Here is a 24,648-nt window from a genome sequence, read left to right as displayed (position 1 = left end):
CAGCTAGAATTCGTGACTCTGTTCTGAATTTAAGCCACTGTAATCAGCAGGAGAAATCTAGCCCTGTGGAACCCCCCGTCACCATGAGCTCAAGAAAATGCTCTGTAGGATCCTTGTTTGCAATGATAAAAAGAAGACAAGCGTAGCTTTGGAGTTTTATCATCTCCACAAATACTAGCAAATATTTTATCATCTCCACAAGCTCTAGCAAATATTTAACTCTTTGGCAACCCACATTTCCCCATCCAATATGTCAAAGTGCATCAGAGCTCACAGGAAGAGTTTGGGATCTGCCAACTCTGTAGAATTAGGTCTGTGCACACAAGAGCCTCGTTAACAACCACCACGTTAAATTAGAAAACACGCTGGTCACTCCTGGCAACTTGAAGGAAATTGAGTGGGAGGGACTGGATCTCACAAACAGGAAGTTTATTTAAATTAAGAAAAAGCCCTCATTTTTAGAAATCCAGCAAGCCACTTCAAAAAAAAAAAGAGAACTAAATCCTGAATCAAACAACAAAACATCCCCATAGGGAAACGGAACAGCACTTTTAAACCACTGTCTTGAGTCCCTGTTGCTTAGTAATTCTGCAGCCTGGGGTAAGCTTAAATATACATCTAAGTAATGGCAGCAAGGGGTAGAAACACACATATCTCTACACCAGATGCATCAGAATATAAGACATTCAAGATTTTCCTAGAGTACAAACCAGAATATCCTGAGATCTAGTATGTAACTGTAGCCTCAATAGGCACACCCACAGAAAAACAGATTAATAATTTAATCAGACAGCCTATTCATTTGTTCGAGTGCCCCATCTCCAACATGAGCTTTTGCCAGACAGTTCTGAAGAAAATACCTCATGCAAGTGGAATCTAAGGACCATGACAAGTGCCTGACAGCGCTGTAGAAAACAGAAAACACTTCTTTTAAACCTAGGCTATTAAGGGTTGGTTTATACCTCAAAACATAAAAGACTTTGGCATCTTTTGTAAACTTCAACTGTGAGAGACATTTAATAATTTCACTCAGGTCTCAGTTTCAGTCAGATCTGGGCATACGTGTCTCCACAAGGCAATCTCCAAGGCTCAGTCAGACGGCACTTTCTCTCAAATCTATCTCCCAACATGCTGAAGTAGTATGACATGTGTCTATAAACGCTTTACCTCTGTGAGAATAGTTGTCTCATAGGAAGGCTGATACTTCTCCTTCTCTTGGGTGGTCTTCTTCTCCATTTTTTCCCTGTCAGTCTTCTGTTTTCTGTCTGCTCCTTTAGGCTATAAGCACAAGCACAAGCTTTCCCTTATGCCAAGTATTACAAGTTTGGAGACAGAGGCCAACAGATTATTATTTTTTTTCTAATCTGTTCACAAAGGTCTCCTTAAGATTTATGGAAAGTCTACATATAGAACAAGATCACATTCACATTTTCTAGACAAAAAAAAGTTAGTCAAGCATCTCTACTGTTTCTATAACATCTATAACATTAACGCTTATTGCGATTCCAAAATAGGTTGAGCACTGTCCTGAGATTCAATACCAACTGTTTCAGACCACGAGCCCTATGAGTTACGCACTTCAACTGGTATTTGTACCATCTCTCCAGGAACAGGAGAGACACTGCTCATAGAAGCAAGCCTGGAGCAGCAGATCCTTTAAGAAAACAGGCCTATGAAAAGCTTGTTTTTAAGTGACTACGGGTCTGCCATGCCCAAATGATGAACTTCAGAGATGAACAGAATCATCTTTCCCTCCTCCAGGTAGCATGGAGAGGAACTCTGCTGCAACCAGCAAAGGGTATTCAAGATCTCAAAGTTATAATCTCACTGTTCATAAAGGATTGAATCAAAGAAACCAGAGATGCTCATTCTTGCCTAGGAGCACTAAAATACAGTGGATACCCTGAATATCATCAGTGTAATACGTTGACTCAAAATGATTTAAACCAGTAGCCTCAATATACCCAAGAAACTGGACCACATTTGACATAGTTTGCAATACACATCACCTTCACGACACAAACTAATGAGGGGCAATGCCTTCTAGACACTACTTGTCTGTACTCCACAGAAAGTTATTTTGTGCACTGATGCTGCTCCAATGGGTTTCCATTCCAACCAGTCGAGGTCTGAGTTGTTGGGAGGGTTATTATTATTATTATTACATCCACACAGCACAGATCTCAGTTTTTATATAGTGTTCAAGGCACAATGGACAGGCATAAGTCTTTGTGCAGCACTTGGGTCATTTGAACTTAACTAGAATTGCTGTGTAGCAAAGTCACTTTGTGTGCAAGAGCCCTGTTTAAGATCTTCAGCATATCCAGTTAAAAGTCTGTTCTTCTTTTACCCCACCATTTACATCACTCCTACGCAATTTAAAAACTGTACGTTCCTGTGTCTTTGTCTAATCCAGTTGATGACAAAGCTAAAACTACCTCATACCTTGAACACTTTGATCTGGCAGCTTGCAGAATGCAAGTGTTCTGTGTATTCACCATTTTCATTCTGCTTAAAGGTGTCGATTTGCACCCGGAAGGGCACCCCTTTCTCTCCTCCATGTTTCCGTGGAGTAAATTCTGTGCTGATGCAATGTACCTGGCAAAACAAAAGCTGCGCTCATCTCTGGAGACAGTTGGAAGCTGTGAAAATCTGAATTTCAGACTCCCCAGACTTGCAGGGTGCCTGAACATGCGGGTTTGGCTGCTCCTGAGAAACTGAGAGGCAGAAGAGTTCAAAATGTTTTAATTTTTGTTCCTCAGGACAAAACAATTAGAAGAACAAGGAGCCCAGAGAGAAGCAGGGCATCAGGAAAAGCATCCTTTGATTTAAGTAAATCCCACACACAGATTGAAAACAGACAGTTGGCATTTGGGATGAGACGCACTCACGAAAGAGGAAAGCAAGCAAAACTAACAGGTTGTGAACAGTTTCCTCCAGACAAAGCCCATGCTTAGAAAGCAACATCCATTTTTTTTTTAAAAAAGAAAATCATAGCTGTAGCAGATAGTACTCCAAAGCCAGCAAGTAGCTAGCAAGTTGGATTGGCAAGTATCCTACAAATTAATTATACATGATTGTCATTTGAGTTTGTATATTATCACTAGCATCTTTCTCTCTTCTTCATGTTCTGGCTACCTTATCTCTACACGTCTTCGTAAGATATCTCACCATTCTGTCTATCACAGGAATATCACTTCTGTCTTACCTGAATGAATGCTGAGGCTCTCTTTGATGGATCCCACAGAAATTCAACAGTGTTCAACTGTGTCGGGCTGGCTCTGGGATCCAAGATACCAACTGACAGCGGAATATCTGTAGAAGAAAACCCCTAAAATTTTAAAAATATTAAATTGAAGAAGAGAAAGCATTTCCATACAATTACAAGACGCATGTGAAAAGCCAAGCCACCAACGATATATCTATTTGGGACCTATAGTGCTAGATCTCTTTCCCACCCAAAGACATACAGGATTCTTAAGAGAGGATATGAAAAACCTAAACGCACACAAAAAACACCATACATCATTCAGCACCTCACTTCCAAACACTGCACAGGAACCATAATGAAAGAGTCTCACCTATATCAAGGATGCGGTCCCCAGGACGACTCCACCTCCAGCCCTCAAGCTGCTGATGCTCTGTGTACTGCAGGCGTCGATCATGGAAAACTACACGAATTATGCTCTGTTAAGAAAAGATGGTAAGATGAACAACGTGATCCAAAGGCCCTTCTCTTGAGATGACTTTGGTTTTCCAGCGTAGAAGCAAAAGCTGATCTGTTATTTTTCTCCCTCCCATTCATGAGGAGAGCAGAGGGTCCACCTAAGAGACCCATCACCATGGTTATCAGATTCCTAAGGGACCCCTCAGTGAGAGAGCAACACACTTTCCCCCTCACAGCGCATGTCTACGCTGCATAATGCATCTCTGTACAGCTTTCTGGGATTCCGTCTGGAAGCACTATAGCAATGTCCACCTAATCTCAGGTGTCATGCCATGTAAACATCACTATACTGCCTCCACACCCAAAATGGCTCACATGGGGGTAACATTTAATGCATCTGTACCATGCCTCAACCCCAGTATATCCCACTCTGACTATCAACTGTGAAAGCCAGCTCACCTCTCCCTGCACTGGTGGAGCTGACATGACCAGACACCTTGTCAGTGGGAATTAAACTTAATTCCAGCCATTAACAGCCAGTCGTTGTCACTGGATTTGCTCCAGCACGCTGGTAAACTGCCCCACCACACAGCTAAATGAGTGTAGAACAGGAAATCTTCTGTAACAGGAGAATTTTCCTCTCTAGCCTGCAATGGTGCAGCCATATCAGCGACCAGAGTAAAAAGGCTGGAATAAGAGCAATCCCCGGGGCAGACAAGTCCAAAGTACCCCTAACTAATATATCCTTTTGTACACTGAGAGTGCTACGCTAGCATGAGTCAGTGGCTCCTTACTTCCCAGTTTCTCGAGTCCATGCTCCTGCTGGGGATTTCTGTGTCAAATGGGAGCGAATGTTTTTTGCCAATGAACCTGAGAAACACCCAAATCAAACCCTAGCTCTAAGAAGCAAGCAAGCCACAGTGGGAACGCCTGCAAAATTGGAATCCCAATCTACATGCTTCCCAAAATGGGCCAAAAGACAAACAGGGAACTGCCTAACCTTGGACAATATTTGAAATCCAGATTGGAATCCAAATTTTGCAACCAGCCCCCACTTCTCAAAAGAAATCCTGAGGCAGAACAGCCAAGAATTTGGGAGAGGAAGGCTTGATGGTTGGATCCAGAACCAAGATCCGGACCCAAGTTCTTGAATTTGAAATGTCTGGGGAGGTGGGAAACAACGACAACAAAAAAATCCCCAGAACCAACAAACCAAGTTCTGTATGTTCATAATTATGCCCATTACCACGGTAAACTGGAGCTATGCAGAACGTGCATGGCAGAACGATGTAAACACCAGGGTCCTCCATTTGACATGTAACAGCCCCGGCGTGTTGCTGGGGTTAAGAAGGGAATCAAGTCTGCCTCTCAGCGGTTTTGACCATGTTCACCGCTGAACTTTGGGATTCCCCTGAACCCAATATTCACAGTGAAACTCTGGGGTTGTGATCACAAACAGAATAAAGGTTCCCCTGAAGCCCTGGTAAAGCCAAGCTGCACAGTCCCGTGAAACCGGCACTCATCAACTCCATCAGCCCGGCTCCCATTAAAAACAATGGCAAAGTATTTTCCATTGTCTCAGTGTGAGCAGGGTCAGGCCCTTCATTAGAGGCTGTATGTAGTAGCAGGAAGAAAAGAAATCTATATTTCTCCTTACCTTTACATATTTTGTGTTTAAATCTTGAAACTCTCCCAATTTCCTATTCTCAAGTAGACGGATTTCATAAGACTGACCTAGAGTTTAAGGAAACATTTCCAAGGTGTTTAATACGTTGTAGCAATGAGAGAGTCATGCTGGCATTTACGTGGCTAATAAAGCATACGTTTGATCAGGGAAAGCTCATTTTTGGTAACATAATGCATTTGCCCCCAGCAATCAAGTAGGCACTAAAGCACAGCAAGAAATCTGAGGGGAAGGTTTGTCTTTTGGCAGCTAAAAGCTCTCAGTTGGGGCATCGATCACAGCCTCGTCTTCCCAGGGCTGCTACAGTTTTCTGGTCACCCTTCAGAAAGTCACCAAGGTGTTCGAGGCAGTTGTCCCCCCGTGTCACGGGGCTGTAACAGCACTGCCTTCCTCTGCCCCTTCTGCTGAAGCAACGGGTGCGTAAAGAGCTGCTGGCACAACAAATCTAGGCACTATTCTGCAGAGGACAGCCACTTGGGCAAAATCTCGCCTTCTGCAGAGAACAGTCAGGTCTGTAAGGTGTTTCGGTGAACCAGAAATACAAGATGTGTTCCATAATGCCTTGAATGCGGCTGCCCAGGGCATAAATACCCCTTCAGACATGCATGTGGAAGCAGCAGTGGGCATTACAGGATGTGTAAGGACCAATTTCGGGAAGGGAATTCAAACTCCAGCACCCAACCACCACCCTCAGCATAAGGAATTTAGCCAGTTCAGTAGAATTCGGCTAACTGGTTTATGAAATAACATCTCCCTCCAAGGCTGACAGTAGACAAAGGAGACTGCTGTCCCAATACCTTAAGCACAAACGGCTAAGACAGCACAAAAGCTCATTGTATAGGACCAACTTTGTACAATAAACCTACAGCCGGTACAGAGGCAGGACAGGATTGTTAGGATTAATGGAGCATACGTATACCTTATAGCTAGTTTTTCTTGTTCGTCTTGCTATCCTCCCTTTTACTGAAAAATGCACAAGTACGACAAGGCAGGCACCAAGAAGATCAGTTTGGGTTTTCTGGCTCAACCAGTGTCTCCTCTGCACTGGCCCTGCAGAAAACTGCAAAGCAGATATATCTCCCTCTAAGCACTTGCTACCAGCAGAGACCAAAAAAAAAAAAAAAAAAAGAAAAGCTGTATTTCTGGATCTGCATCTAGAAATCGAGGACTTATAACAACAGATGTGTCAGGAGGGCACCGTATTTCAGGCAGATTTTTCTTTTGGGAAACCCAGCTCTTCTGATTGCCTGCGTGAGTACAGACCATATCACTAGAGCACAGGGATAATTGTGCTTATTCAGCTGGCTGTCAGGGAAAGAAAAAAAAAAGGGGGGGGGGGAAGGATAACAGAGGCCATATTGAAGCCCCAAATGTTTGCACAACACTCCTACTGATGTCAATAGGAGTTCTGCAAACAGGAAATGACCCTTGAATGCAGCAAGTGGCTTGGGGCAGGGGGAAAGGGAAGAATAAACCATACGAAGTACCAAGTCAAGCACTGGAAACATGCATAGATCTTAACCCATCTCTTTGTGCATATGTAAACCAAAATAACAGTGACCTTCCTTTGAAGATTGCTGGACAATAAAAGTGGATTTTGTAAACCACAGTCCTGAAATTGAGGTCTTCCACACTTTAACTCAAGAGACTTTCTAATGTTCCCACTGATACATGTTAATACTGTTTACTTGGCAATTTTTATAGAGATTGCATATCTCCCCACATAATCAATACTGTTGCATTAGCATAAAAAAAGATCAGTCTCAGGTTCACAAAATTAGTTTTCTATGTACCTATGTATATGTTGTACATGCATATCTATATTGTGTGAGGTACTTGGCTGGTTGATGGCTCAGTTCAGGGATAGTTTTCACCAGCTACGGAGCGATACAGTTCATTGCCTCAAACAAATTTACACAGCCAAGCATCTTGTGCGCTTACAGTTCATTCCCATACAAATAGGAGGCTAATTAATCATTACAGAAAATTAATTTAGTATTTGAGACCATGAGCGTCCAAGAGGCAGCAAAACACATCTCTGACCGTACTCAGATGGGATAACAGGGACAGAGAAGTAAGTGGCATGACCTGGTACTATAAAGGAAGGCAATGTTAGAACCAGAAGCACTGCCGGCCATTCAGCAAGCATCTCAGGAATGAGCAGGTTTTTGGGACACCTGTGTAGACTGATACACTCCTACTCTTTCATCATCCTGATCTGTTTATTTGTAGTTCCAATGAGACCAAAGAAAATGATGGACATAAAAACATCGGCCATGTTCCCTCCAAACGAGCATCAAGCACTCAAAAACTCTTCCAGCCCGTTGCACAGGGTAGGAACAATACTGCAACCCAGCAGACAGCAGGCACCGCGCGTGTCCTCCCGACGGGAGAGATTCACCTCGGATGGACTTAGAAACAGATTCTGCCCACTGGTAAAAAAAGAAACTGTAGCGGAGGCAGAGTTAATATTAAATGAAAAGCCAAAGAGGAAATAAAATCCTTTGATGAAAGATATATGGGTCATCTGATGTAAGCCCTGGAACTCAGTTTACGCCATGAAAAACCTCAATCAAAACGGTATTTTACGCTAGCTGCTTTCCCCTTGACCTCTGAATGTTTAACTACACTTACTACGCAGAACTGTTATCAAAACAAGACTCCCAGCCAAGCTTCATAAATACACGGGTTTTTTTTCCCTTTCTGTGGAACTCTATCAGTGAGAATTTGGTCATAATACTTCACAATTCCTTTATATATACTTTTTTTGGTATTGATTTTGAAAAATGTGTTCTTCCTACAACTTATTCCAGCAAATACATTGCTTCGTGGCTAATGGTGCCCATAATTTATTGGCATTAGTATAGGCAGGGTTTAGATACTTGTACTTTTATAGCACCATGCTGCTTGGATTATATTTTTTCCTTGAAAAATACCTTCCAAACCTTGATTACCCTAGGTTTTCAACCATCACTATCTGCAAAACTCCTGAAACAGTGAATTACAATCTCAGCCCTGCAATTAGAGCAGGATAACCATACTCCCCCTGGCGTCAGAGAGGGCAAAGAAGTCACTCAAATCTCGGTACACAGATGGCCTGTGAATCCTGCATCACTGACTCGTCAGCACCAGCAGGCATAGACTGCAATCTTCTGCTGAAACTAAATCAGCAACAGATCATTTTTACTCGTGTATCTAAATCTGTAAAGAAATGAGGCTGCAAGTGTGACTAAAACAACCTGTATTCCCAGTTCCCACGACACGTTGCAACTAGCGAAGCCCAAAACACACAGCTGAAATACTGAGATTTTTCATCTGTCTCAGACAGAAATGCAGATTAATACAGGTCAGACTACATCTTTCCAAGTCAACGCTTGGTGGTAAAGCTGGAGACACGGGCAGAGGGTACCGATGCCGAGACTCTGCAATGATTTGATTGAATGGTCTGACCTCGACCAGGGCAGTACCTGGTCCTCAGCCGACAAGGGTTTGACATCCACAGGGCTCAGATGGAAGGAAGAGCCTAAAGAAAACGTCTGTGGCAATGGAGAGCAGCGATGGCAGTCTCATAGCAGTCCTCCCTTACCAGGATGAGATTCAGCATTGCTGAACGTTAGTCTTAAAGGCTGGTAACTTGCTGAAACCTTGTTGCTTCCATGCTCTCAACATTAGCCATAGCTGCACCAGCACGGGTTCAAGACAGCTTCAAAGCTGGTGACCAGCCAGGTGTCTGGTCATGTTGTAGTATCGCACACATACATACAAGGGCTCCTCAAGCATCTCTATCACTACTTGAAATGAAAATACATTTTACAAGCAAATCCCTAGCACAGCTGCGTGTGACCCGGTGCTCCCCTCGCACAGAGCTTGCCACAACCCTTCTTCCCTACCTCAGGCTGCGAACAGAATGGTAACAAATGTTTGGAAACCCACATTAAGTTCCTGAGATGCAATTTGTCCCCCAGCTTCACCGAAAGCTTCAGGGGCACCAATAAAAACCTGGGCGGGTGATGGTACACTGCAATTTGTATTTTGAACAGACATTCCCTGAGCGACAGCAAATTTATGCAATCTCCTCCTAGGCTAGAGTTTGAGCAACTCTGCTTTACAAACAAGGGTAGTATCCAGCAAAGTAGTAACCACCCAGGTCCAGAGAGTTCCTGCCTGGTGATTCATAGAGCAATTGCATCTATCTTAAAGAGGATTTATAGACTGTTTACTTTTTTAACTTTTATTGTCTTTGGTAATTAACGCACATTAAATGCAGGCACGACTACTTAGTTTTGGGACAAAAGAAATGAAAGTCAACAATTTGCAATGGATTAAAAATAATTTAGTTCAACATGGGAATGCTTTCACATGCTCAAAAGGTAAAAGCTATAATAGCTTAACTGATTTCTATTGCTGGAATTTAGTCAGCCATCAGGAATTCCAGGCAACTTCTGAATATAGAAGATTATCATTATTTCAAGCTCAAAGTTACTTTTTGGTCACCTATTATTTGCTACACAACCACAATATCCTGCTTGCTTTTTTATTGTTTTGGTGTTACGTTTCAAGGGCCGCTTGCACTACACATTTTGTGGTTTTCTGCACAGTACACCGATACGATACACTGATTTCAAATTAGGATGCTGGTGTTCCAGACCAATATGACTCAGGCCTGACCTAATCTAGCCAAGCGGGCTGCTTGCCTTTCCAGCAATTAATTGAACCCTAACCTTATACTAAGCAATATCCCCAACAAAAGTCTGTGGAAAGAAAAAAAAAAAAACACCACACACAAAAAAAAAAAAACAACTGCGAGTCCTCTTTCTCAGAATGGATCCACACAGCACTAGACAGAACCAGCCTGGAAACTGTTTGATTATTAAGCCAAGCTGGCCAATAAAAATTCCATTTAGCAACTTTATATGGACATCCTAAATAGCGCACAGATAAAAGCAAAGGAATGCTGACAGTCGAATGCAGCACGCAGAAGGAGGAGGAGGGAAAAAAAAAAAAAAAAAAAAAAAGAAAGCATTCATCCTCCTCAACCAAAGCACATCCAGCGGGCAGGAGGATCACCTTTGAAACAGCCAAATGCAACTATTCAGGGCATCGGGCACACACAGAGATTTTTCTGACAAGAAAGATTAATGAACCCAAAGGGTAAACAGGCAAGAGTGACAGAGCTGGCATCTGAACTTGCATGCTTGATTGCCCACACCTTTTTAGCCAGACAAAAGCAAAAATAAAACTTAGCATAAGACTCGCTGGAGTGTCCCGTGTGCAGACGCTCTGCAGGACACGGAGCGAGGGCAAAATCCTCCCTCCCCCCACCACAAATGGCAGTGGGTATTCTGTGGTTGCTTACTGCAGCCTCATTTGACAAGATGCTGTAGGAGATGTTTATCCAGTGGATATTATGAATACACCAGCTACACAATAGGCCACCCTGAAAGCTCCCGCTATGCTAGGAACATGGAAATCCTGCAAAGGAGGTCCAACTGTGGGCCAGGAAATGCAAAAGGAACACAAGAGTCACCCTGACACAGTAGTCCATCTTGTCCCACATATCATCTTCAACACAGCACTTTATAAGCACCAAGGGATGGAGAAGGGTGGATATAGCCTGCCCTTTCCTGGCCATAACTTACCAGTTTCTGATATTCAGAGTCCAGATCAAGCTGTCCAGTCATGACCAATGCTCACGAACTCCTCTTTTGAACAATCTCCTTCTGAACTTGCTTGTATGGTGGCAATAAGAACCACAATTTCCTCATGCTTTGCTTTAGTATTTGCTGTCTTGCCCTTCACCTGCCTCCTGACTGTTTCCCTTTGCAGCAAAGCTACCTTAGCTCCTCTGTGTTTCGGTACCCATCCGAGCCCAACACTGAGGATGCCTGCCCTACTTGCCACTACCACCAGGGTAGCAAGACTACAGGAACACAGCCGACCAATTCAACTGCTAATTCTACTACCATCCCATAGAGCCACACTGTCATCATCTCTCATCCTGTGTCTTTCCTCCCCTTATGACCCACCCTCAACTCGAGGGGGTTTCTTTGTCCCCTTCTTTCTCTTTCCCTACCTCTTTCTTGTGGGAAAGCCAAACACATGCCTCCGAGCCAAGTTTGCTGGGGAAAAATTTCAGTGCTCATTTACTATATGAACATTTGGCTGAGCCCTGCTCTTCACAGACTTTTGAAGATGGTCTATTTTACAGTGGTGACACTTCATAGCTGTCAGGCACTGACAAAAACACTCCTCATTTGATTTCCACTCAGAAGAGAGGGATGTACATTTAATTCCTCCAAGTCTACAGTCTAACTTTGAATCAAGGACAAAAAAAACAGTCAGTAAACACAGAAACACTCCCGGTTGCTGAATTCACTGTGTGCACTTAGGTTTCTCTCGCATAGACCTCGTCCACTTTGTTGGACCCCACCTAATCTAAGCCGTAGTATAAACTTTTATTTTTAATACAAATTAATCAGTGAAGAAGCTATGGACTTCTTATGGAAAGCTGAGAAAAATATCTGCCCTTTAAAAATAATTTATTCCTGTATTTCCACTTCTCTAGCATGTACTTGAAACACCCAGGACTATCTTAGTCACATCTGTCCAGCTCAGAAAACCTCAGCCCCCTCTGTGCAAGTAAAAAATACAGGCTTTTTCTGGTTTCAACCTGTTCTAAGTCAATTTGGACAACAGGTTTTATAGCTCTATAAGAGTAGCTTTGTGTGTAATGTTTACTTGAGTTTCAGATAACTAAGAAGAACGGTCCCAGGTGAGCGGGCTGAAGAGGGATGCAGAAGAGCTGAGTACAACTCCTGACCCAACCCAGCAGCTCCCTCAGATGCCCTCAGGTAAGTCGCTCCCTTCGCGTTTCCTCAGTAAGAAACTGGGAGAAAGCAAGTCCCACTCCCGCACCTGACTATTTAGTTAGTGCCGACCACAGAGCAGGGGAGAAAACATGGTTGACAATCGTCCCATCAAAGCAGACTGTACCTTCAACACAGCTCACAAATGTGGCGCTGAGCTAAGACAAGAGGAATCTCATGGCTCAAGTGCTTGCTGTCCAGTTTCAGGAACATGTAATAAATGCTTGGTAGCAAGCAAAGAGGAAAAAAAGGTGCTTTTTTCCCCAGCCTCTTCAGAAAGAAGGTATCATACATTACACCTATAGAAACAGTTAATCCTGTCAAACCTACAGTGCTTCCCAAGCTTCTTATTGCTACTTAAAATGTGATCTTTTAGGACACTGCAAGTTAGGGAAAGCTAATTGAAAAATTACCGCATCTTCTCAGATTGATAGGTAGGTTGATACAGACAGCAAATGCTGTAAAAACGCAGGCAAAAATTTCACTATCATAATCACAAGAATCTCAAAGTAGCCATGGATAATGGAAGAAAGTAAGAGTGACATGGAATATAAGTAAAAAAATCTTACAGATATTCTCTTACTTCTCACTACGCTCAGAGGAACATCTGAGCACTTTCTTCCTTCACAGATATTGAAGATTTATTGAAGTGGGAAAACAAAATGCTGTCTAGGGGTTTCCAGTAGGAGTTGTGCACAGGCTACAATCCAGCAAGTTCACAATCCCACTTGAATTTCATCCAGATGTTAGCAACAGAAGAAAGGATTACAGAAAGAATAGAAAACAGCCTCTTGGTTAAAAGACAACTGAGATTCTAGCTTCCTAGGGACAACAGAAGTCAGATGCTCTACTTATGCAGAGGTGCCCTGTCATCTGAAGCAAGATTCATAATGAGCTTAGGGATGGTGTGGTTTGGAGACAGGGTTGTTTATCCTGGGCTGCCAAGTGAAGACAGAGCTGCCAAACATATGGGGGAATTGCTGCTAGCACAATTAATGGCTTCAGCTGAGACACCAAAACCTACTCAGAGCTGTCTTCAAAGTCAGGCAGGAGACAAATTCCTTCTCCAAAGATGAAGAGGTGCACCACAAGAACCAAAAATACCACGTAGCTCGTCTCAGAAACGGGAAAGACAAACCAGTTTTGTTAGACATTTTTTAAGCCATCCAAACCCAGGAACAGGGTGGAAAGGGCTCAAGGAGCTCTACGGCACCCCACAATGATCAGGGATCGAGGATGCATAGGTGGGCAGCCACCAGGAAGCACCTGATATTCATAGTCTCAACGACACAGTCATTGTTGTGCTTGTGATCCCAGGCAAGGGTGGAGCTCACGTTCACATAGCAGAGGCCACCAGCAGCAGAGCTCCTTGAAATACCCAGGGCTTGGTCAGTAATGGCAGTGATTGTTAGGAAAAGAGGCAGTTCTTAGCATGGGACAAAGCAAAAATATCCCCACAAACAGAGCTATAATTAAACCAGAAGCACACCCAGGCAGAGCTGGTCACTCAGCCTTCTCTACACTTCATTTAGGCAAATAAAGAATTGTTCCAGGAAAACTACAAACATTCAGTCAGTTGTGACCCCATAAAAACTCAATTACGTATGAGTTAACGTCAATACAAAACAGCTTTTTTCATTTACTGTAAATCTCAGTTTTTAAAACTTTGTTCTCTGGCTGTAGAAGATTAGACTTAATTTGAACTTTAGACTTTTTAAGGGAGGCAAAGGTTCTCTTTTGCCTTCTGTTGCAAGCAATTTCATCTCCTGCCCAAGCAATTAGCCATCAGCTTCAAGATGATCTCTTCAGCTGCTCATTACCCCATGCTTTCTGCACCCTTGAAACCAGGACATGCCTGCAGTGATCTGAGGTAGGACAACACCCAGCAGATTTTAAACACAGCACAGTTTAAAGTGTACCAGTTTATGCACATGTGTTGTGAACCTGGATGCATGCCTTTGTACCTGAGGGCTGAAATTTGGGGCTTTCATTTAGGTGTGACCCAGACTCAAACTGAGTCCATCTTCAGCTTCATGAGGCATCTGTTGCTTATGCACCTCTACAGCAACACTCCCATCACAGGTCTTCTGAGACGTTAGTGGTTTTCTCTCATGGTTTGGGTTTTTGGCTTGTTTGTTTTCTGAACTGTCTAGGACTGGCAATAAAGATGACTCCTGGAAGACACTGTAAAGCAGAGATGGCCAGCCTTCCCAATCCTAACCAGCTGTATACTAAAATCCTCACATGGCCAAGAACCACAAGTCCCATACCACAGCTCTGGAGAGATGAGCAGAGCCCAGGAAAACTTTACAGGCAGGTGACAGCCAGTTACTCTGAACTACCACTTGGGAACAGGACTGGATTTGTCACACAGCCTGCTCTCAGTGACCCCCTGCCATCAACCTTAACCACCCTCTATTTGGAGTAATTTAGATCTGAGGCTCTGAGCCAACACAATGCTGGTCATGAAACAAAATCATTGCTTGAACAGCTCACAGTCCACATGTGGTTCTGGCACTACGAGCTAGTTCCCTTGGGCAATGACTTTCAGGTTTTTGGCTTTTTGTTTTGTTTTTTAAAGGAATGATTTTATTTCCTCACATTTATTAGCATGCCGATCTACTGTACAGTGCTTGTTTCCTCCGCATTCCTCCCAGCGCAATTTCTGGAACCACCTCCATTGCTCCCATTTCTGTCCATGTTTGAAACCAGTTTCAACCAGCCATGGTCAAACCACACCCCATATAACTGCAGACCATGGAATATGCAACTGCATCAAGGCCTCTTGCTAAAGCAGCGGTTTGTAATATGGTTGTTGGTTGATTGTTTGTCTGAAAAATCCCTATCCACAAGAGACACTGAAATAGTGCTAAAAGGCGGGCTAGTTCCAAAAACGTTAGGAGATGTTTGTGCTGCAGACTTCTGGACAGTGTAGCTCTGTTGACAGATGCGATCCCTGACCAAAGGAGCGATGCCAGCAGCAACTCCTAATGCGAGGACACAGCACCTTCACCAGTTTCGTGGACTGAAGGTGGCGTGGTGTTAAGACACCATACTAATTCCATAATTTGTCACATTGGATGAGTAATCCTCCTGAGGTCCAGTAAAGATCTCTTAACATTGGAACTGCCCTAAGGATTAACAAACTAAGATCATGTTCAATTTGGGCTCACAGTGCTCTGGCTCCAGCTTCCCAAGGAATGAGGGAAGGCAGGGGGGAAGAGACCGGGAAGGACAAGTGTAATGAGTCAGTCTTTGGAAACCAAGCTAAGGATTTGACTCTAGTTACTTCATTTACAGGCTGGTTCTAGAGCTGCAGCCAGCTAGCGCTCAGTTTCAAACTGGCGCAGACAAGCTTGGGAGCCTGCCACTGCTGAATGTCCCCAAGTCAACTTAACACAACAGCTAAGCTCACTCCCTTATGCTCCCTCACAAATGCTTCCCCAGCCCTTGCTGAAAACACTGGTCTCCACCTCAGGAGTCCTCTCAACTTCCTCTTTCACCCTTGAGGAGAGACCAGGCCAAAGACTTCTTCCTGTTCAATGCCACTGACCATCTCTCTGGGTCTATCCAGCAAGAAGTGAGGCTCATGAGAAGTCATTACACTCCACAAGCCTAAAGGCCTCTCCCATTTGTACACACAGCCCCAGAACAGACCTTCTTCCTAGCCCCTATGAAACCCTTTCAGATATCACCTGAATTTCTCCACTGGTTCCTCTTCTATCTCTGCTACGCAACTTGTCCTTCAATTTGCTATTTCCTCTTTCTCTACTCCATACCTCTGTCAGACCTGACCTTACTTCTATCCAGTTCTGCACATGGACTATCTCCTGAGCTGGTCCACTCACCAACCGCCATTGAACCAGTCACATGTGGAGTAAATGTTTCAGGGCAGGGAGCAGAGTGGCTTCACAGTGGCAAAAAGTCAGTTACTGAGTGGCGAAGAGCTCGAGTCAGGAAGGAACATTTGGACAGCAAGTAGCAAGAGCCACCCAGCAAGCAGAAAACCCCAAAGTCAGTCTTCACAACTGAGATAAGTAACCACACTGGATGCGAATTGCTTTGCCGGAGCTGGGACAGCCCCTGTGTCTTTGTATCTGCCTTACTAGGAGCCAGCTGTGACTGAAGCTCACACCAGCGCAGACTGAGCGGAGGGACATTCATTAATAAGGTTACCCATTTGCTAAAGTAATCCATCACAAAACTCAAGCATACAAGGAAGAAGGGAAGTTTTGTGTAACAGTGTTTGGCCAGACCACGATAAGCACAGAAAGAGGGTAAGGTGCAAGAGGTGTCCCTTTGCTTACAGTCGGCGTAAGGTCATAAGGTGTAGGGAATGGTCTAAAGTGCTTCATGAGGTGGCTGTGGCACCGCAGCTGGGTCACAGTGCTCTGGCATCAGTCAGCTCTTCTGCCATGCCATGAGTATTGGCACCAGAGGCCTGGGCTGCCTCGTAGTTCCCTTCACATACTGCCTCAGGCTCATACAACATAGTTCTATCAACGGGATTAATTTTCTGTGAGAGCCTTTAACTTGCACTTAGCTGTAGGTCAGGCGGGACAATTGAGATCAGTGTGGGATTCCCTAGCTTGTGTTGAGCTGGTCAAAGTAAAGAGTTGCATCACCCTCCTCTGGTTTTGGAGAAGGGATGGGAAAATATCTACACAACAGGTACCTGCTGGAAAACTATACAGCTCAAGAATCAAAAGTGGTTCCCACAGAGAAGTGTTGCTAAAGGAGAAGAAAATTTGACTCAAAGACTTTAATTTTTGCTTTTAAACTGACACACCTCCTATTTTTTTATTCCAGAAGGTCAGTGCATGAGGAACGTGCTTTTGACACAGATGTCATGAAAAAAGACCAAATACCCTTTTATGTAGAAGTTCCTAAACAGAAACCTCCAAGTGAAACAGAAGGTCATCTGCCAATTCAAATTGATTCTTTGTCCTGGAATTGCAAGACAAATCCTCATCTCTTTTTAACCCCAGGAAATGTCTTCACTGATATCCCACCAACAGAAGTTAGACTCCCCAGCTCTAACCACAGCTGGTCGAAAGGTGCGTCCAGCATCCTCTTCTCCCCATATCTGTAGTTACCTTCAAGGAACACACAAGCTTCTCACAGCAACTCATATCCACATGGGAGTAGACTCCAGTCCCTTTTTCCTAATTAGCACGGCCAAGGGATTTTGGTCTAAAGGACATAGTATCAAGGTAGACTACCTGTCAGACAAGTTTACAGTCAAGGCCTGCCCTTGCTACCAAAAAGGGTCAATGCTGGGAGCAAGAGTGCAGCCAATGGTGTGGACTCTGCTGGAGTAGAGCAGAATGACTTTTGAAGTTGGTACGTTGCAAGATCTCCAAAAAAAAAATAATAAAAAAAAATCCATCTACACAGAGCGCCTTGAATTTCAAGAGTTTTTTCAAGAAACCCAGAGTATCTCAGTGTAAGAAGGAAGACAAATTGCTTGGAATCTTAAATAAATGAGGTGAGGATGCTCCTGAGAAGGTGGCAGGCAGATGCGAAGCTCCTGCCAAGAGGAACAGAATGCAGTGAGCCATTCAACTGTCAGGAGATGCACCACCTTTTACCACTAATCACCCCAAATACCCTCTAGGAATAGGTTCTGTTTCCATCCACTGTGGCAAGCCAACAGCGCTAAAGAGTGTTCACGTCTGCCCCCAGCCCCTTCCCAACTCTGCCTCACTGCACAGCTCCTGCCAGCCTCATCCCTGCTGCGTTCCTCCAGGCCTGTCCAACCTCATGCTCTTGTGTTCTGCAAGGACACATCCCACCTTTCCCCCTGAGGGACGAAAGACACTTGCAGAAAATATACAAGAACTGGTGGTCTGCCAAGGAAACAGGTCAGTACTGTGTCAAGATGGAGCAGGAGACAACTCCTTGTGATAGTAAGCAGGAGAAAGCCTGCATGGCAGGCAGAAAGACAACATGGTCTATCTGCAAAGGCTGTAACAGTCTTACTTTACATAGGAAAACCTAAACTGCTCAAGTCACACAGTGTTTTAAAACTCATGCTATTGTGTAAATGCCCTGGCAAGGTAAAAAAGCAGGCACTGCCTCACGTATGCTAAAATACTTGGCCATCAGCTGCTTTTCACAACAGAAAATCTTTTACTCAAACAGGAAAGAATTTAGTGTTTCACGGGATGGTTCATCTCCATCTCACCCTTGATATGCCCTATATCATCTCCTGGAGTCCGCTGTATTTGGATGGATAAACTGGGAAGACAGTCACAAGTCCCAAGGATCTTTTGATCTGCGAGACAGCACAGTGCATGCCTACATGACAGGAAACATCTGACCCCTTAAATAGAGCCTGCAGCACTTGGCTGATCTTCCTAGAGGGGCTCCATGGGTCTACCAGCTAGCAACACAGATCCGGCAGACAGATGCACCTGAGGTCAGAGCCCAAAGGAGGACAGAGCTCTGCTTTGTACAAACATAGGGAGAAACGTAGCCAGAGCAGGATCTGAGTGAGCTTCATGTTCAGTGAACAAAGCTTGAAGAGCTGGGACAGTGTCCTGAAGCAGGAGAGGATCTCAGTAACACAGGGCAGATGGCCTTCAGCTTGTTGCTAGGCTAATGCCCGTGTTTACAACCTGGCAGAAAACAAGTGTAATAAGTTTTAGCATGATCTGTGCCTGGAGAAGCATGATCCCTGCAGGACCCACATGCAGGAGGTGCTGCAAAACGACAGCCAAACTCCAACCACAGATGTGTCAGCACAAATTCTGCCAAAGGTGGCGGGGGGGGGGAAGCCTAAAGAAACACACAGTACTTGTTTAGCAAGGAGTAAAAATTAGCCTATGAGGTGAATTATAGAAGACCTGGCTGCACTGAACCACAGCAACTTGTCAAGTTAGGGACCGAGCAGAGCCACATCACCCAGCCAGCGGGAGCAATGTCACACCCTGCCCAGACCACCGAGGAGCCCTTGGGCACTTGCTAACTCATCCTCCGGCAACACCCCCCAGCAGTGCCCGGAGACTTGCAATGTTAAGAGCCCTCCCCAGCCCAAAGTTTGCCAATCTGCTTAATTACTCTGACCTTTTAAAATGAAGGTAGGAGGCCGCAGTTTAAATTGTCTGAGATCGAGCCAGTACCTGGCTACAGGGAAGAGCACATGCTACAATGCTGCTTCAAGTCAACGGTTAAATCAATGGTACTTCATTATTTTATATCAGTTGACAATGCAGTATATAAATATGAAAAATTAAATACTCCTGCTTTCCTCCATCCCCCTCCCCATCTCTTTCCCTCTTTTCCCCATCCCACTGCCCTCCCAGTAAGGCACAAGTATGGGATCAGTCTCTCTCTCACGGGTTGTTCCCAGGAAATATGCCCTCCTCCGGTGTAGTACGAACCCTACCTTGGTTGAGGTAGGTCAGGGTTTCTTCGTGCAGCTTCACAGCGGGTGACGTGGCTGTGCAGAGGACGTACTGGAAGGGAGGCAGTTTGGCATCATTCTCAGGAGACAGCTGCGGTTCTTCCTGCTTGAAGATCGGCAGTGCAAGGACATCTCTGGAACATACAATGCACGCACTTTTAGTTACAGAGACTTCACGGAATATTCTCACCTCGATCTGCATTTGATTCTCGTGCTCCGAGATAATGGAGATGGCCTCTGGAGAAACACCCAGTTATGACGCCTGAAAAATAAAGAATTTGGCCCGTATAACATAACAAGGCAACTTCTGCCTCTAGAATGTCAGCACTAGACACAAAAGAACTCAGCATTAACAAAACAGAATATTTCTGAGAATTAATGTATGTTTTTAAAACATAAATCAGATTTACTTTTCAGTTAAGCAGTCTTCCTGATGAAGAAAAAAATTATCAAAAGTAGATTCTTCATCCTTGTAGAGATACATTTGCTTCAGAGTTCTTGGGTTCTCAGACAAAAGCCTTTCAGAAAAAAAAAAAAAAAAAAGGCAAGAAAGGGCACTTTATTTTAACAGCTGTATGTCAGGTTAGTAAAATGGCTGCAAGCAGAAGCCAAGGGTGAGGAGCGGACAGCTGTGGTGTAAAAAGGAGACATTCAGGTAAATCATGGCATGAACCTCTGGATTACTTGACTCATAATATTTCCTTACACTCTAATAAACCTGGTCCCAAGGCATCGCATAGCTCTTAAGAGGGCACGGGGCTGCCTTCATAAACGCACACGCAGGTGCCCAGGAGCAGCTTCGGTAGGACCCGTGCACAGTCCCAGTTCTGGCTCCTTTACAGGATGTTCATGGTGACCAGTCTGCTGATTTAGTGTCAGACTGATCCCAACCCGCACTAATCCCCAAGCAGAACAGGTATTAATGAGGCTGAGAACACAACAGAATGATTAGTACAAGATGAGATGTCAGGAATAAGCATCTTCATCTTAGCACGTCTGATACTGAAGAACTACATTAGCCTTTCCCATGTTGCTAACATTTCTGATCATTGTGTCCACCTACTTAAGACAGTAATATCCTTCTAAATTAGGAGGATTATGTTGAACACAGAGACAGCTCAGAACAAGAAGGGATTATTTTTTTTGCTCCTCCATTTCCTCCCAATGTGTGAAGATTTGAGATTGCCATTACAGAGGCTGCAGTTTTGCTCCTTTCAGTAACCCCATGCACAAAAAGCTTTAAGAAAAACCGTTCGGGAACATGCCAGCGTGTACAGGCATGCTCCCTATGGAAAGAGCATTAACAATTTTTCCCTTGTCTGTTCAGTTAATGATCCACCCTGAGTTCATTCATAGCACCCGCAACCTTGAAGGCTACCCAGGTCATCAGTGACACGGCGCAGCAGTTTATACCAAACTGCTGAAGTACCTGGTTCAAGCATGTTTTTGGCAAAATAAAGCCAGAGAGCAAACTGTGACCTTTCAGATAGAGACAGCAGAAAAGAAAGACCCATCTCTGTTTCCATTCTCTCTTCCAACTCCACCCCCTCTATATTATCACCAACTCGAAGGCATCCACCCCCATTTGCTTACTGGCATTACTGACATAATCACAGCTCTTGCCTAACTGCAGCCACAGAGAGGATTTCTTTTTTCCCTTAGTGATGATGATTTACTACAGTAATGAAGTGACAGAAATGCCTGCAGTAGATTTCTGAAGCAGATAGCGTTGCTCCACGCACACACACGCAGGATCTGACACTGCTCCACAGAGCCATCTCACTCGCCCAGGATGCCAACGTTCGCTCTTAACGTGCTCGCCTGCACAGCGCTATTAAAATGTGTGTTGCTTTAACAGATGAGAACAGATCAAACACGCTGAAGCCTGGAAGCTTCTGCAGTTCTGCAAAAAGAAAAAAAACAGCGCACAAAATCTGGCCCCGGTTTAACAGTTCAGGGCGAGGAATTTGTACACCTATTCAGCTGAAACAGTTGAGAAATTTAGGCAAGGGGAAGTCGAAATTCAAATATCATGTTTCACATCAGGCTTTTAACACCCCTACACTTGCTGGAACAGCTGTCTGATCGCTGAAGACTGTAAGCATGGAGGAATCCATAATTTTGTTTCTGGAAAGCTTTGCCATAGTAAAGCACTGATGAAGCCACACAACCTAATCACATTTTCATTCCTAGCATTTGAACTAATGACCGGTGGTATCCGTGGCTTTGGATGAAGCTCTTCTAAAACATTTCACCTTACTAAAAGCATTCAGGACTTTGAAGGCTGTGAACAACAGATCAAGGCTTAAAGGAATTTCTAAGCTATAGGTATATAAGAAATCACAATATTTGTTCAACTCTCTTCACTCAAGAGTTGTAAATCAAGTTTTGGAAAAAATAGGCTTTCACAACAGTTCCCATCCTTAAAAAAAAGAATTTAAAAAAAATGTGGAAAGCCTTAAAACTCTCCCAAGTTTTCACCTTTACAGTTCTGGTCTTAACCAAGGGTTAGTCCACTTACTTGGGAAGGGAGAAAGTTATTTGAGACAGTTCAGCCATCTGGCAGAACAGAGAATGAAATACATACAGGGCTTCCATAAAAATGAATGGAGATTTACAAGGATTTTTCTAGATTATTGTCCTGCTGTAACTACAAATACCACTGAAGTACGGCAGAATTTACACAGATGTCTCAGATATGCACAAAGCCTTTGATCTCTGCAAAGTATCATTGACACAAGTTTCAGCTTCCTCCGGAAAGTCACTACAAGTGGGTATGGAGAACCTTCAGAAAGGCACAGCTCAGCAGAAGAACGCCCCTCCAGAAATGCACGTCTTGACACATTCCCATGGAGAGTGAATTGGCCAGAATTAGAGGTCCCTACAAAAAGCAAGGGGTTTATTCAACTGACCTTCCCAGAAACACCTGAGGCCATTGCTGCCATAAAACTGATTTTAGGGCTTTAAGTCCCAGATCAAAACCACCACTGTCACAGTGGCAGATACTCACTAAAGCTGAAGTTTGTTCCTAAAACACTGACAGGTTACCTTCACACTGGCAGCCTTCCTATGAGACCAGCTATACTTTGTCCCCCCAAGTAACGTTCAAGGCAGGAGAAATAATCTAATGTGTTTTCTGGCCAATTCCAAAGAATTTGAACTGTGGGCTTGAGCCCGATCCAGACTTGGTGATCTTGTAGCACTCCGGTGCTACACAAATCCATGATGTTAACGAAGCAACCTGAGCACTGTAAGTGCTCTCTAACACGGAGACCGTACACAGCACCGATGCTAAAGCTCATCTGCTACTACCATTCTCGCTGTCCTCAACTAAACGGGTTTGCAAGCACAGACCAAGAGAGAACAAGACTTTCTGCTACATACACATTGTTAAAATAGAGAGGAAATTACTGGGAGAGAGGAAGGAGGTGAAGCACCTTGTATGAAGAAGCAGGGAAGCCAACAGAAAGCAAGAATCTCACGGTATTGTATCATTTGATAATGGGAAATTATTATTCAGTCAAAATACACTGACAGGGAGCAGGAATAGTTAAGGGAAGTATTATCTGTGTTTGAAGTGCCTTGCAGGACAAATTCAATGTTCTCTCAAGAGTGGTTATTTGGGGGTACATTTTGAAAGCAAGGCTCTTGGGCCACAGCCAGGTTCTCCACTGCTGCAATTCAGCAAAATCGCACTTCAGCAGAGCAGCAGCAGCAGCAGCAATTGACACCAGCTGAGAGCTCAGCTTTACATATTCAGAAAAAAAATAATTCATAAGAACCCAGTAGAAAGGAAACTCCCAAAGTTGTCTACTTTGTTGTCTTTTGGAGGGAGGAAATACGGGTTTGTGCTACACATGTTACAGACTATTGTTTAGCAGCCCTTGTGCTTAAATTAGGCACATTTAATTAAACACGACTGTGTGAGGCAGGAAAAAGCTGGTTTAGGCAAGTTCAGAAAGTGAAATTCTGAGCTTTTTACCCGTCCGCCCAAAAAGAAGAGAAAGAAATCCCGTCCTGCAAAAACTGGATGCCCTCTCAGTTTGCCAACAGACGTCTTCCAGAGACTTTTGCCAGTGCTCCACTCCGCAATTGTCACACCTTCTCCCTTTGAACCGCGCTACCTAAAGCTCCCGAGAAGAGGGAAGCCGGCAAAAGCAATAAAGCAAAACTGCAGACAGATGTCTAACTAGGCGCTAAAAAAAAATTAATAATAAATTAATTAAAAAAAAAAAGGGGGAAAAAAAGAAAAAAGTCCGCATCTCTCAGGAAGAGTTCGCAGCGCTAACCCCGGGCGATGCCACGGCTCCGGGTGCCGCCAGGGCAGCCCAGCGGGTGGCTTCGGGGATGGACGGGGGTGGCTGGAGGACAGCTTCTCCCACCCAACACCCGCGCCCCGGGCACCCCCGGGGGCTCCGCGCTGCCCGGGGCGGGCGGGGACTCACCGCAGGTAGCTGCCGGTCGAGTGCTGGTTGTAGTGCTCCGGCTGCGTGTGCCAAAACAGCATCTTGGGGGCGGCGGAGCGGGACGGGGAGGGGACCCGGCGCCGTCCCTGGGGATGGCCGGGCGACGGGAGGGAGGGGGCCGGCCGGGCTGCCCACCCCGAGGCGCGCCGGGCACGGCTGCGGCCAGATGGAGCCGCGGCCCCGCCGGCTCTCGGTTCTTTTATGGCTCAGCCTCGGCGGCCGCGGGTTGGCCGGCCCGGGGAGCAGGAGCCGACCGAGCCCTCCCCCGGCCCGCCCCGGCCCGCCCCGCTCCGCCGCCACCCCCGGTTCCCCCCTCCCCAGCGGGCACGTAGGGGCCGGGACAGCCGCGGGGCGAAGGGACGGGTCCCCCGAGGGAAGGGGGGAGGCGGCGGGAGGTGGCTTCGCCCCGGGAAGGGTGTTTGGGAGAGCGGGGGTGTCCGCGGCAAACCCTGCGGCTTGGGCGGCTTGTACCCCCCGGGAGTGCGGCAGCGGGACACGGGGACACGGGGACACCCCCGGCTCCGGACCGGCTCCGCTGGGGCTGGCTGTCTGCCCCC

The 24,648-nt window shown here is 45.0% G+C and overlaps 1 protein-coding gene across 1 annotated transcript in view; it reads right to left on the bottom strand.

Annotated features, from left to right (window-relative positions):
• TFCP2L1 (transcription factor CP2 like 1) overlaps positions 1-24,275 on the bottom strand; it is a 34,794-nt gene extending 10,519 nt beyond the window's left edge. Inside the window, exons 1-7 of the mRNA XM_063341771.1 lie at positions 24,071-24,275; positions 19,608-19,759; positions 5,325-5,401; positions 3,582-3,687; positions 3,209-3,315; positions 2,446-2,598; positions 1,168-1,278 (exon numbers count right to left, since the gene is read on the bottom strand). Coding sequence (XP_063197841.1) covers positions 1,168-1,278; positions 2,446-2,598; positions 3,209-3,315; positions 3,582-3,687; positions 5,325-5,401; positions 19,608-19,759; positions 24,071-24,132 — 768 coding nt within the window. The 5' untranslated portion in view covers positions 24,133-24,275. The remainder of the gene's footprint in view (positions 1-1,167; positions 1,279-2,445; positions 2,599-3,208; positions 3,316-3,581; positions 3,688-5,324; positions 5,402-19,607; positions 19,760-24,070) is intronic.
• Between the last annotated feature and the right edge of the window lie 373 nt (positions 24,276-24,648).

This window comes from Chroicocephalus ridibundus, chromosome 7 (assembly GCF_963924245.1).
Source record: "Chroicocephalus ridibundus chromosome 7, bChrRid1.1, whole genome shotgun sequence".
Lineage (NCBI taxonomy): Eukaryota > Metazoa > Chordata > Aves > Charadriiformes > Laridae > Chroicocephalus > Chroicocephalus ridibundus.
This window is presented reverse-complemented; position numbering and strand designations above follow the sequence as displayed.